General features: G+C 39.9%; 1 protein-coding gene across 2 annotated transcripts; it reads left to right on the top strand.

Annotated features, from left to right (window-relative positions):
• The first annotated feature begins 4 nt into the window (after nt 1-4).
• Nucleotides 5-7,671, top strand: TUBD1 (tubulin delta 1). 2 transcript variants are annotated; one of them, XM_035561126.2, is made up of 9 exons: nt 5-138; nt 1,053-1,247; nt 1,797-1,944; nt 2,417-2,633; nt 3,245-3,476; nt 4,273-4,437; nt 5,141-5,281; nt 5,805-5,988; nt 6,972-7,670. In XM_035561126.2, exons 2-9 carry the CDS (start codon nt 1,076-1,078, stop codon nt 7,072-7,074), a joined length of 1,362 nt encoding a protein of 453 aa, XP_035417019.1. In that variant the 5' UTR covers nt 5-138; nt 1,053-1,075; the 3' UTR covers nt 7,075-7,670. The 2 variants fall into 2 exon arrangements, with proteins under 2 accessions (XP_035417019.1, XP_035417020.1); XM_035561127.2 differs by lacking the exons at nt 5-138; nt 1,053-1,247 and having other exon boundaries at nt 1,908-2,045; nt 6,972-7,671.
• The last annotated feature ends 5,859 nt before the right edge of the window (nt 7,672-13,530 follow it).

Raw genomic sequence — 13,530 nt, 5'->3', positions numbered from 1 at the left:
AGCGCCTTGTGAGCATGCGCGAGGCGGGCTGTTCGAAGGCGCGGCTCGGGCCGGCCAGGCGGGGAAGCGGCTCCCTCAGGCGGCCGCTCGCGCATGCGCCGTCGCTGCCCCAGCGCCTCAGCGGGGGTGGGCGCCGAGGTCAGCCCTGAGGGGGCGCCCGGGGCTGGGGCCGGCACCCCGTGCGGGCGCTGCTCCGCCGGGGGGGCCGGGAGGGGGGCAGCGGCGAGGAGAAAGGCGCCGGGAGCGGGCGGAGGCCGGGCCACGCGAGGGCCGGGCGGCCCCGCCAACATGGCGGCCCCCCGGGGCTGGCCGGGCCCTGTCAGCGCTGCGGAGCCCGGCGGCGCCTCGCCCTGACTGAGGGGGGGCCGGGAGCGCGGCCCGCGGGGCGGCCCCTTGGTGTGAGGGGGTCTGAGGGGGCCGGGGGAGAGCCCTCAGCGGGCGTCGTGTGGGGGTTTCTCGGGGAGGGGGGCTCGACCCCCGGCTGGCCCGAGGCTGGCAGGCGCCGCCCGGCAGCAGCGCCGAAATCGGTACCGGGAATTAAAAATAGCACATACCTGCCCGCAGCGGGGTCCGCTCGCAGGCTGCGTTCCAAAGAATGCTGGTGCAGAAGTGCTCCAGCACAGCTGGGGTGGTAATGAAAAATAGTCCGGAATAACGGAGTCAGTTTGGTACTGTGGTACCTGTGGTACTTTCTTACTGTGTTTAATACGCTTTTAGAGCCTAACCTAGAGCTCTGTTGGATTTCCAATTAGTCACTTCTACCCTGCCTTATTAAGCAAACATAAGAAAACTTCACTCTCCTTGCTGTATGGTTGATTTCAGCCCTGTAAACAGACTGATTTACTGTGAAGTGCCACCTGCGTTCTTTTGACACTCAGAATAAAGTGCTCACAGTCAGTATGTCACCAGAAATAGCCAGTGGTTATGGCGTAGTCCTTTCCTCCTCACTAGAGGTTGTCAGAAATTACAAAAGTGATCAGAATTCCACTTATCAGAACTTTTTTTTTAGCTTCTGTTTCCCACAGTTACTGAAGGCATACTTTTCTTTTTAGGGTTAAACACAAGGTGAATAAGCATGTCAATAGTTACAGTCCAGCTCGGACAGTGCGGTAATCAAATTGGTCGTGAGGTGTTTAATGCTATCTGCAGTGATGTCCATGGCGCACACGGACTGTGTTCCAAGAAGGAGAATGAATCCTATCATGATGCATGTAAAGAACGCTTTTTCATCGAGGCAGAATCTGGAGGTACAGCGTTTAAACGTTTTGTTTCCCACAGAGGGTCTGGTTTCCAGCCCAATGCAGATAAGAATGCAGAAATAATAAGAGTTTTCCCTTCAGTTTTGAAGAATTGTCACAAGCTTCTGCCTCCGTGACATCACTAACAACCATGGAAGCAAAATCACTGTGCAGTAGAGCGCCTGAGGCCACAGAGCAAGTCTGCCAGTAACACAGCTGGAAACTGAACACATGTGTAACTGACCTGCCCTGCCAAACACCTGCATTTTCCCCTGTAGATAGGTAATACCTGGAATAGGGCCTGGATTATTTGAATCCGGTGTTATCAAACAAGTTAACAGGTTTCTTTCCTGGAAGATCTATGTCTAAAGAGTTCAGATCTGTCCTTAGAGCAATCGATGGTTCTCCAGAAATCCAGGACACTGCCAAGTTCTGTTTTCTGTACCAATTCAGCTTATGTGGATGGAAGGAATACAGCTTGGCCCATGATGCAAGTCTGTCTATCTTACATAACAGGTTGTAATATTAGCACTTAGTTTTGTTTTTCTTCCCATCCAGTACCTGTTGCCCGGGCTGCGCTTGTTGACATGGAACCTAAAGTAATCAGCCAAACTCTGTCAATAGCTGCCAAGTCTGGCTACTGGAAATACGATGATCATTCACACTTCTGTCAGAAGCAAGGGTCTGGGAACAACTGGGCAAATGGGTATGAACTCTCATTTCCAGCTTCACTAACAGAACTGTGGAGACTAATGAGCTGTCTGCACTCCCTAGGAGTGATACTGTTGCAGCTGTGCAAGGTACAGGGTATGTAACAACTTGATTTATTTTTAAGGTAGAATAGCAACACATATTACAACAAAATTTCTACATTGCTTTTTGCAAGATAAAATTGTTTACAGTGAAAATGTAATGTTTTAGAATAGAGTGGATATATTTAAGAAGAGGAAGCAATAAGTGCAATTTATAAACAGCTGTTTTGCAAAATAAATGTTACAGCAGAGGATTGTTTGCCACAGACAGAATGGGTAACATAATGCCAGGTTACATAAGTAATACAAAGAAACATATCCTTTATTGAGGCTGACCTTACTGCTTTTATTTTGCTAAAACCTGCCATGTCTTGCTCTTTTTCCTTTTAAAAGAAAGAAAACCATCTTGTTCCTTTTCTCCAACAGTTACACTGTTCATGGGCCTAGACACAAAGAAGTAATCATGAATCTGGTACAAAAAGAAGCAGAGAAATGTGACCGACTTGGTGGATTTTTCACGATAATGAGCATGGCTGGTGGTACAGGATCTGGTTTAGGAGCATTTGTGACCCAATGTTTGAGAGATGCTTTTCCATCCTCATTTATATTAAACCATGTTATCTGGCCCTACGGCACTGGTGAGGTGAATGTCATTTTTCCCTGAGATACTCTGCAAGTTTATAATCACGGTCATGGAGAGATAGCAATTTAAATAAACTGTTTACTTTTTATGAGTAAAACAAAATATCTGCAAGTGAAATAAACTAGAAAAGAAAAACAGTTCACTTTCTGAACATTCAACATGTCAGAAAGTAACATAGCTAATAAATTGCCTAACATTTGGTTATGCAGTTTCACAAAAAAAAAAAATTATCAAAATCACTAAGATCTCAAGCTAATAATAACAAAACATTTAAGATTACTAATATAATTTCTAAGGAACAATGCAGTTTCATGAGAAGCTCTACAAGCTAACTATAAATTTCCTGTTACAATAATATCTGAACATTATAATCACTTCCCAGACAGATTCTATTCTGAACTGATATGGGTAACATGATTTTCACAGGTCGTGCTCTCTTTCCATCGAACAGCTGTGCTAGCTCCTGACCTCATTCTGCACTTTGGTAAAGAAAATGAGTCACTTCCTAAATCATAATTGAGGAAATGACAGTAGCCAGAGAAATATAAACTAGAAAGAGATTAAGTTGTTTGACTCTCATTTGTGTGTTTTTGTTTTTTTTTCCTCTTCAGGTCATTGTTCAAAACTACAACTCTGTTTTGACTCTGTCACATCTGTATCAGTCATCAGATGCTCTTCTTGTTCACGAAAATGATGTCATCCACAAGATCTGTGCTCAGCTAATGCATATGAAACAGATCTCCTTCAAGGATGTAAACCAAGTCATTGCACATCAGCTAGGGAGTGTTTTCCAGCCCACTTACACAGCAGAAGATGGCTTACACTACAGCAGAAACCCATTAGGTATCTAACTGTAATACAACCACCTAATGCATTCTCACATATCTTTCTGTACCCATTTCATTTTTTGAATTTAAGTTCTTCAGTTTCCTTCCTCAAGTTTTTGGATACTTCCCAAGGTTTAAGATAAGAAAAGTGAAGCAAAAGACTAAGTAAGTTAGAAGTTCAACCCCCATTTTGTAGCAGAGTCAAAAATAGATACCCCAACTTCTGGTTTCATTCTTTACCAAGAGAACCATGTTTCTCCTTTTTCAACTGACTACAGCCACCCTTGTACCTATTTGCATTTCAGAGGAAATTTCTGCAGGACGGTAATTTTGGACTGAGTTTTTACATTTTGCATTAGGTCAGAAGTTTGTGAAATGGAATGTAAGTTTTGTGAGCAGCTCAGAAGACAAGCTAGCATGCAGCTTGGTAGCAACAAGCAACTGGCTGACATTTGGGATTAGAGAAAGCTACCCATATTGCCAGGGGTTTGCTTGTAAAATTAAAATTTCTCATCTTCCTATTAATCTTTTCAGCAGTGTATAAGGTCTTTAAGATTTCAAACCAGATTATAAAGCAACACAAGTCGCTTTAGAGTGAGTGTTGCTAACTTCCTTGTATAGAACTCAGTAGGAATTAGGAAGAGTTCGCATTTTGTCTGATGTGTCTGTATATTTGTTAAATGTAAACTTTATATATCTTGTTTTGTTTCTTAAATTACTAGATGTTTGTAAAATTCCTCATGCTCTTCTCCCATTTTAACTAGCCTACGTAATAATTTTGTCAAATATGAGCAACTGTTTTTTTTTTTCAGGAGACTTAATGGAGACATTAGTTCCACATCCTGAATTCAAGATGTTGGGTCTTCGTAACATACCTCAGATGCCTGAAAATTCCCTTGCATATAGCACATACAGTTGGCCTGGACTCATCAAACATCTAAGGCAAATGCTCATTGCTAATGCCAAAATGGAAGAAGGTAAATAGCACCCACGCATCTTCAGTATCCATCACTCTTTAAGCATACATTTTTACAGTTAAAACAAAGCTTATTGTTTTCTGGAGCTCACTAACTAACTTTAGTCAGTCGGTTCAGAAACAAGTTGCTGCCCTCAGACAGCAGGAATTTGCCTCTACATAGCCAGCTGCTTCTATAACTATTCACTCAGCTGCCACAGCAGCTCCTGGCTTGCTTCTGTTTTTGCTCCCAGACATCTCTGTTAATTATAACTACTGAAAATATGCAAAGCAAACCAACAGTTTTGGTCGCGTGCTTAATTTACATGATTCATTTGGAACATTCTTTGGGTCATTAGTTTTGCTATGTTTTTTCTTGTTACACCTTCTACTAATAAAAATCGTATGCTTAGCTTTCCCATATCATTTACATTGAGAATTCAGTAAAACTTCCAGTTATGCAAAGAATGGGCTGGCAGATTGCTAACTCTAGAAACAAGTATCCATTTTCTCTGGTAAGACTAGTGACTACCAGACAAATGCTGCTGGATGACCTCTGTTTTTCTCTGAGAATTGTGTAATTGCTGCTTAACTAACATGTAGAAACTACAAACCCTAACACGATCTCAGCTTGGGGCAGTGTTAGTTAGCTAACACTCATCAGCTAGTCTGAATCCGTACTTCATGAAACATTATTTTACATCTTCTTTCCTAAAACCTCACAGGTATTGATTGGCAAGTACAGCCGCCACGTCCGGGCTCCTCCATTCCCTCCAGCCATTCCACAAACAAGCTGCTGCATTTCAATACTTCCATTGCCAACCTGGTTATCCTGAGAGGAAAAGATACGCACAGTGCAGACTTAGGTGAGAAGGAAAAGAACAATGTCATAGCAATTCATTTCACCTTTCACTGTTTTCTTCACAACCATTTCTGATGAAAGTGAGAAAAAAAAGGTCACATATTTAACTAGTAGGGCCAATATTTCATCTAGAAAGATTTTAATGTCCAAGGACATGTTGTGTAATTGGTTAAGGCTGTTGTATTTACAACTTAGATTTCTGTTTTTCCTAAAGCATTCCAGCGAAGGAAGAAGAGACCGAAGCCTATATACACGTTAGAATTCTTACCTATATTGTCTGAAAATGTATTCTGGAGTGACAAGCATAGCTCACATATGAAGTACTGATACGAGAGTACACTCCTAGATAACATAATGAATCTGTTTAAAGCAGTTACATTTGCAACAGGCTGACCAGTCTGCAGACTTTTTTCAAAGCCTGGACTGATCTGCCATAACCTGATTAGGTCACCCAGGACTACTGAGATCAAGAAACAACACCTTGTAGCTTTACATTTATCAAAATGTCTTTCTTATTTCTGCTACAGGAAGTTTCCGAGATCCTTCATTATATACGTCATGGTTAAACCCTCAGGATGCTTTTAGTGCATGGAAAACACCAAGAGCATTTAATAAGTATGAAAAGTCTGCTTCTTTGGTTAGCAATAGCCAGTTCCTGCTGAAACCTCTTGACAATGTTGTACGAAAAGCTTGGAATATGTTTGCTTCCAAGTAAGTGAAAATAATTACGCTGATTTCATTTAGAGCTGTTGTTACCTTCAGAAGTAGTAAAATCACTGTAATAAAACTCTCTTTTTCAGCAAAGTAATTGTGAATAAGCATAAACACTATTCCCACATTTTAGCGGAAACATTTTTATGCTTGAAACATAATGTCAGGGTGCTTACCTTACACAGAACAGAGCTTATGTTCCATGGATAAGCAACAGCACATATTCTAGGGCTGTCAATTTGACCATTTTCTCAGTACTAGAGCTCCCAAAATTTAGTGCGTTCCAGACTGACAATTCTAAAAATAATACATAGAAACTCCTTTAGTGATCATGCAGTTTCTAAATTGTATACAGACATTCTGGACGTTCCAGGAAATAAGTTCCTAGTTTAGTTCAAGAATATTGTGTTACTCAGGCTCCAATTCCATTAGTTTGATTTTTCATTAGAAACAAGAAATCTAATAAATAATTGGCTCTTTGATCACCGTAAACCCGAAGTTACTGGGTGTCACAGCAAATGTCTATTAATTCTGAGTTTCTAGCACAGGAATTCTATGGCTAAAAGTCAAAGGAGAAAGATTGCACGTACTAGCTGTGTTCCTATTTTTACCACCTGCTACAGAAACACCATTGATGAGAAACATGAGAAGCAAGCTATCCTGCACACACAGGCTTAGGTTTTGCATCTCAAATCTATCAATTATTTTTCTCATTTAATAATCACAGCTCCTTCCATTTCCCAGTTAGGCCAATTTTGTTAGATGCAATTTTGTCTCCTTAAGCAATACGCAAAGTAATAAATGCTATTAGAAATAAGTCATGACTCATCCGTAACTATGAATTACAAAATGAGTTCAGGAGAGCAAGGTAGAAACCAACCATCGTTTGAAGTTGTTACAGTATCTATACAGCCTGATTTCATGTGTCAGAGGCTTCATTGATCTCTAATGTCTTACCACTTTTCTGCTGTGACCTCCCACAGAGCCTATGTTCACCAGTACACTAAATATGGAATTGAAGAGGAAGACTTCTTGGACAGCTTCACAGCTCTGGAACAAGTTATCTCCAGTTACACCATCCTTTGATTTTTGAAATCGTCTCTTCCTGAAAGAATCCAGCACTGGAAGACCTTCCATCAGCTTCCTAAAGTACATAAATCACTGAACTATAACTATTTTTCAGTTTCATGTGCACTGTGTGCCTGTGTTAGAATAGTAAGAACTGAATGGGAACTGAGTATATTCATATGGGCAGGTATTATTCATATTTAATATATGTAATTGCTATTTTTCAATACAGTTATCTACTGAAGCTAAATCTTTGAACATCATTTTTAGTACTTGCATATTTTTTTATGAAGACTTTCTATTATAAAGGATTTTTCTCTAGACATTCTGGCTTCTCCCTTTCCAACTTTTCATGCTAACACTTTGTCCTAGAATGCTTCAATGTTGATAAAAATGTACACAATCAGAATTATGAATCCAAACTCCATTTGTGTATCATTCAGAAGCCAATACACTGCCACCTTGTCCTTTACAGCAAAGTAAGGCCTAAATTCTATTTTAAGGGCCTTAATCATGACAATACACTGGAAATTCTGAACCATCTGAAAAAAAAATAATAATAAAGAACAGGGTGTTCATTTTCTTGGTATCTTGAAATAATATTAGAGATTATAATGAATTGTATGCTTTCCTATCCATTTCACTGTGCCATGTTTGTGATACCTACCACGTTAAAATAATGTATATAGCATATTGGAGATCTTGGCTATTTGGTACAGGTTAAGTATAGGCTTAACAGGGAAAACTACAACCCTTACTGTTCCTATGTTACAGAGTTAGAAGCAGGTAGTTTATATCTATTTTTTATTATTTAAAAAGATTTAGGAGGAGAAGTGCTGGTAGATTCCAGATGCAAGTCCCTGTAATATAGCATCACATACTGTATTTCAAAAGTTGATTTAAGAAACCGGTTCTCTTTTTTTTTTTTTTTTTTTTTTTGACAAATTTTACCACGACCACAAGGTGGTGCCACTGTGAAGCTGCAGCTCGCAAACACTCGGACACATCAGCCAGATAGTTACAGGAGCAAGAGATTGCAATAGCACATGGGGGCACGTACTGGAAGCATTTAAATAAGGACTTTTCTTTCGAGACGTGGACAAATATTATAGTTCCCCTTTAAGTCTGTGCTATTTTCTGCCAGGCTTCATCTTTAACTAAAGGATGAGCAAGCCCATAGTATGGTAAATACGTTAAAGACCTTTGCAGTATGGCTAACGATGCCCACATAGAAGTCTTGCCCTGTTAGAAATTCTGATTTAGATTTTAGATCTTTAATGAATTAACACAGTAGTAGATGCAGGAGTGACCTTGTAATTCTGCTGGGCTTCAGTTAGAGGACAGCAGACACCGTACATTACTCTTATCTTTATTTCCTTTCCTGGTTTCATTTATTTCGTCACTTTTGTTCAGGCCAGGAACAGGAGCACTAAAATCCCCCCAGGAGCAACTGTTCTTAAAGTAGCTCTGGCACATGAGATCTGGAACGGCAAACAAATTTGTTGACAAGATTCAAGTAACTGTACAATCGAACCTGAAGTAAGTAAGTACTGGGGCTAAGTTCAGAATTGCTCAAATACAGATAGAGTAATAGGTGATCACTGGAATGGTTTAGTTTCAATGCAAGCCACAATGGATTCTGATAAATTTCATGGCAGTTTATAGATAAGCAATATTAATCTCTTATGTGTTCAAAAATAAATTCCAGGAGCTTGTTACTAGTAGGGGAACTGTCAGCACACAACATTAAAGTTGAGCCTAGTCCATGCAGAAAAATTACCTGTGTAAATTAAGAGCTATGTTAGTGCTTCAGTTCAACATCTGACTCATTAGAGGATCGTTTGTGGGTGTGGTTGGGGGGGGGGGGGGGGGACACAGGAGAGAAGGAAAAGAGGATAAAGCAGATGGGGTAAATATACCTGGTAACTTTTCATATAAAAAGATATTTACATCTACGACAACAGATTTTGAAAATATTCTTCTGGAAAACCACAGTACACAATCCAACTCAGTCCGGTTTGCTTTCTGTTTTCACTCGGCTGCTTTAATTCCTGTTTTAGGAACACCCTCTCAAAAGGGAATGACACAATAATCATGGTTCAACTATTCAGACATGCTTCAAGCCCTATACTGTTTGGAAGTTTAAAACTACATATATAATTACTTTTTTATATACAATTATTTATGATTATTTCATATTATTTCACTAAACTACTTCCTGGCAGCTCAGAGTTAGGGGACTGTTATGATCAGAAGGGGGTTTTCTGGTCTGGTATTTTTGTCAGTTTAAACTATTGTCTTTAACTTCGGTATTTTCACACAAGAAACTGGAGGAAAGATTGCATAAGACATTAAGATAAACAGCAGGGGCAATTCAAGTTTGCAGGGAACAAAGGGTCAGGAAAGCAGACAGTATGGTGAGGTTCTCCCTCTTTCCTCCTTAAAAAGGCACAGGATGTTTAGCAACATAGAAATAATTTGCCCTAGTGTTTTCAACAGATAATGCTATCAGACTAAGAACTTCTTCCAGTATCAGAAATGAAAATATTCATTTCTGAAAAAGTAACTAAGACCCAGGAAGGCATATTCTTCCTCAGTGTTACACTGGATAGGTAAAAGATTTTTAAAAGCTTATACAAATAAGTCCTTTCAGAACCAAGGAAGAGAGCAATAAGTTATTGTACTGCTACATCAAGCAACTTTATTGCACAAATAATTTTGCATTACATTATCTCTATGTATTTATAATTCTGAGCATGAAGCAAGCACAGCAGGCACTTACTGCAGCTGTGAACAACGTAGAGCCTTTATCCATTCTTTATAGCTACATATGTTATTTATGGCTTATATCACTTTCAGTTAAAAGAGCAGGATATTTGGGTTTCCTTAAGTTTGGCAGAATTTGGGCCACATCAGGAAATAGCAAACAGCTAAGACGTATATCCCTAAAGCAAAAATAGGGATTTCCTTATTTAATCTCAAGTTACAGCATATGAACAGCAAAGAAAAATACTACAGCTCAAAGGCAGCACTAGGCCAACAAGTTCATTACTGCTTAACAAGGGTAATTCTGCAGGAACTTGTTCACAATTAGGATTCAGGAAAAATACAGCTTCCATGCAAAAACAATGATTTTCAAAGCAGCAATAGAGGATCAAGCCCATCAGCCAAATTTTGACAACACAGACTTCTCAAAACTACAAAAAAAAAATGGAGGCAAAACCAGAACTGAAACTGTTGTATTAGCTGTTATAGTCCCTTTTGCTGGAAAAGAGATTGTTAGGAATTATTTTAGGCTTCTCTAGGCTTCTTCCTGTCAGTGTTTTTCACTGCTGACCTCAGTTTTGAAATTCTCACACCCTTTCCCAAACTAAGCCTTCATTTTTTGATCTATGGCTGGATTCCTCTATTTTTTCCCCAGGATGTGGAGAGGAGAGGGTCATAGTGACAGGAAGTGAATAACTATTACCAAATTTTCATCATCTAAAATTATATTAGAAGGTAAAATAGTCCTTTTCTATTTTATTGAGAAAATTAATTGTGTAAAGGATAGCCTGAGCCTGGCAGAGGGCCTTTATTTCATTAGAAATTTAAATCAGTGAGGTAATCAAAGGTCAGCACAAGCCAATGGCTCACTGAGGCAGGGACAGCAGAATCAGTGGCCTTGACCTAGCCAGTTTTAGGCGAACTACCCACAGGATGTCTATAAACCAAGGAACAATGCGTCAAATCTCACTATTGTTTTTTGTAATGGACAGGTGCAGCTCACTTGGAAGTTGCTTGAAGGACTAACTATAGCAGAAATATTTAATGAATGGGGTAACTTTTATTTGGTCACCAACAAACAGGACCAAAGTTTAACATGTTACAAGTTCTTAAAAGATAGTAACAGGCAAATGACAGGGCCCTGATATAGTTATAAATACCATTTATTTGAACTTACACATCAGTGCTTATAAGGTAAGACTAACTACCAGTAAAGAAATGACAGTACTTTAGTGAAAATGTCTAGGGGCTTTTAAGAGGATTACCTGCACAGATTTACCAGACAGGAACAGTTCTGGATTAAGGGCAAAAACCTGTGGTTTCCACAAAGACCAGGACTCTATCAGTAAGAAAGAAGGAAGTTATGTATGAATTACCAGCCGATACACAACTAAGAAACATTAAGGTACAAAAAGGCACTGAATGAATAATTCATTCCCTTCTGCATTTGTTAATAAATTCAGTATAGGTAAATACTATGAAATGACAGACCAAATATCCAAAATTAAGTATTCTTTGACATCAAAGTGTACTTTAAAGTCTGAGTTTTGCTGTACACCACTTTAAAAAACCACCTAACAGTCATCAGGAACGTGATTCATGGATCTGATGTGTTACGAAAAGCTTCAAAAGGAACTGAGCTGCTGCCTTTCCTCTGCTGCTTTCAAGGGCAACCCAGACACTGCCTTACCAATGCAGCAAATTCCAGCGTAGGCTTCCTCCGCAAGCCTGCCTCTGGGCTTCCTACCCCACCTCTGCCCACGCTCCAGAAGCACGGCTTGGACACTCAGACAGCCTTTAACTCGCCTGGATGTAGAGCTGATAATCCTGAATTTTAACTATAGAGCCTTTCCGGCTCTTTCAGTCAAACTGGAAGTTCACAATGGACCCTTCTGATTTCACATTGTATGAATCCTCTCCCTCTAGACAGCCACTTCCCCTCTGTCCGGGTGGGGGTAATGAGTCACCTACCTCAGTGAATCAGCAGAACCTGCTTAACCCTTTCCCAGATGCACGAACAGCTGCAAATAGGGTGGTGTTTCCAACGAATGTCATTGCCAATGATACAGAGCAAACTGGAAAAGCTGAAGATATCCTGAGATAAGAGATCAGAGAGGCTGCTTCTGCTCCTTAGGAACCAGGAAACTTAAAGGCAATTTTTATGTGTATATGTTCAATGACAACACTCATGGTTGCACTACAGTGAATAGATGGAAGAAGTCTAAACCTCAGCCCCACGTCTCATACATGCCTGAGAGATTCTGAATGGTGACTGCTACAAGAGTTTAGCAGTATAAAGCAATGTCACAGGCCTCTGTACGGAACCATGCGACTAAGGTTGCAGAAAGCCTTGTCTGCTTGTCTTAGAAGCAGTTTTGTTTTTTTTTTTTTATTTTCTGAAGATGGAATGTTACACCATAAGAGAAAAGCAAAATGAGGACTTTCTCTAGGCCAAGATTCCCATTTTGAAAGAAAAAAAAAAACTAAAATAAGCCACTGGTTAACAGAAAAAAGACAGAAGAAACATTTCTCAACACTTCTCGTTTGAGCTTCAGTAAGCTGTGAGCTCTTGTTTCCCTAATTATACATGATGAGAAATTAATACCACTTAAATGGTATATATGCATTTAAATGGGTGCGTTCTCCAGAAATGATTATTGTACATATTTGGTTACACATACAGTGTAATGTTTATTCAAAGGCTCACAAAAATACACTTCAGTTGCCTGAGAATGGTGTAATTGTGGTCAGATGGCATGATTTAGTTTGAACTTTTGCCCAGCAGGCTCCAATATGTAATAGATCATTTACTGAAGCGTGTAAGCAGAACACCACTGAAGGAGCCAAATGGAAAGTAGCCTTATCCCACATGCTGAAGGTGTAATAAAATACTGACTCTGTACTTCTTGGTTGGCAAGGGCAGCTGTAGGTTCATTATAATATCCTCAATAAGAATGGTTGGAGCTGGGCAATAGTTCAGAGCTACTGCTCTCCAGATGGCTCAGAACAATACCAAGTTCGAGAATACATATTCCCTTGTAAGCCTGCTTGCTGCTGGATGGCATGCATTTTTACCCCTTACAAAGAAAACACTGGGAAATTTCCTCCTCACCCCACTTTGAGCAACTTCAGCCTGTATTACAACGTGACTCTGAGTCACCTGGACAGCAAATGTTTTATACAGCTATTTGACATCGTATGTTAGCAACTTCTCCTTCTGAGGCTGAATTTTGGTGGAGAAACCTTGTACTAGTATTTGGCAACTGATGAACAGAAATCCAATTAAATACTCTTCTCACAAGAAGAAAGCTTCCGTTCCCTCCCTACTACGCCTTAACTCAGGTTTTCATATTATTTTCCTCTATAAAGATTTAGTCAGGCTTCTCCACAAACCCAGTATTTTCACAGTGAAGTATAATTATATACAACTAGATCTAAACCTAATGCAGACTGAAAGGATAGCCTATTTTTCAGTGCATAAAGGAAACTGAATGTGCTTTAGTACACATGGGATCCTGCTCAAGTCGAACAAAACTCCAGTCAACAGTCAAGCCTGAACTTGTCCAAAAATTGCTAAGCACCAAGGACAGTCAGGGCTACAAGAACTGAGCAGATGAGCCATAAGTAACCATTTTAAGCTAGGACTCTCAGGATCAGGTCTGCCAAATAGTTAAGCACTTTCATTAGTCATTTAATCAGAATGATCAT

This window comes from Cygnus atratus, chromosome 20 (assembly GCF_013377495.2).
Source record: "Cygnus atratus isolate AKBS03 ecotype Queensland, Australia chromosome 20, CAtr_DNAZoo_HiC_assembly, whole genome shotgun sequence".
Taxonomy (NCBI): domain Eukaryota; kingdom Metazoa; phylum Chordata; class Aves; order Anseriformes; family Anatidae; genus Cygnus; species Cygnus atratus.
The sequence above is the reverse complement of the archived record's forward strand: the minus strand, read 5'-3'. Positions and strand labels throughout refer to the sequence as shown.

Bases quoted from the DNA above. Each gene is read 5' to 3' on its own strand.
- TUBD1 (XM_035561126.2), top strand. From the start codon at position 1,076: ATGTCAATAGTTACAGTCCAGCTCGGACAGTGCGGTAATCAAATTGGT. The intron at 2,634-3,244 runs GTGAATGTCATT...TTTCCTCTTCAG, and splicing joins GGCCCTACGGCACTGGTGAG to GTCATTGTTCAAAACTACAA. The intron at 5,282-5,804 runs GTGAGAAGGAAA...TTTCTGCTACAG, and splicing joins TACGCACAGTGCAGACTTAG to GAAGTTTCCGAGATCCTTCA.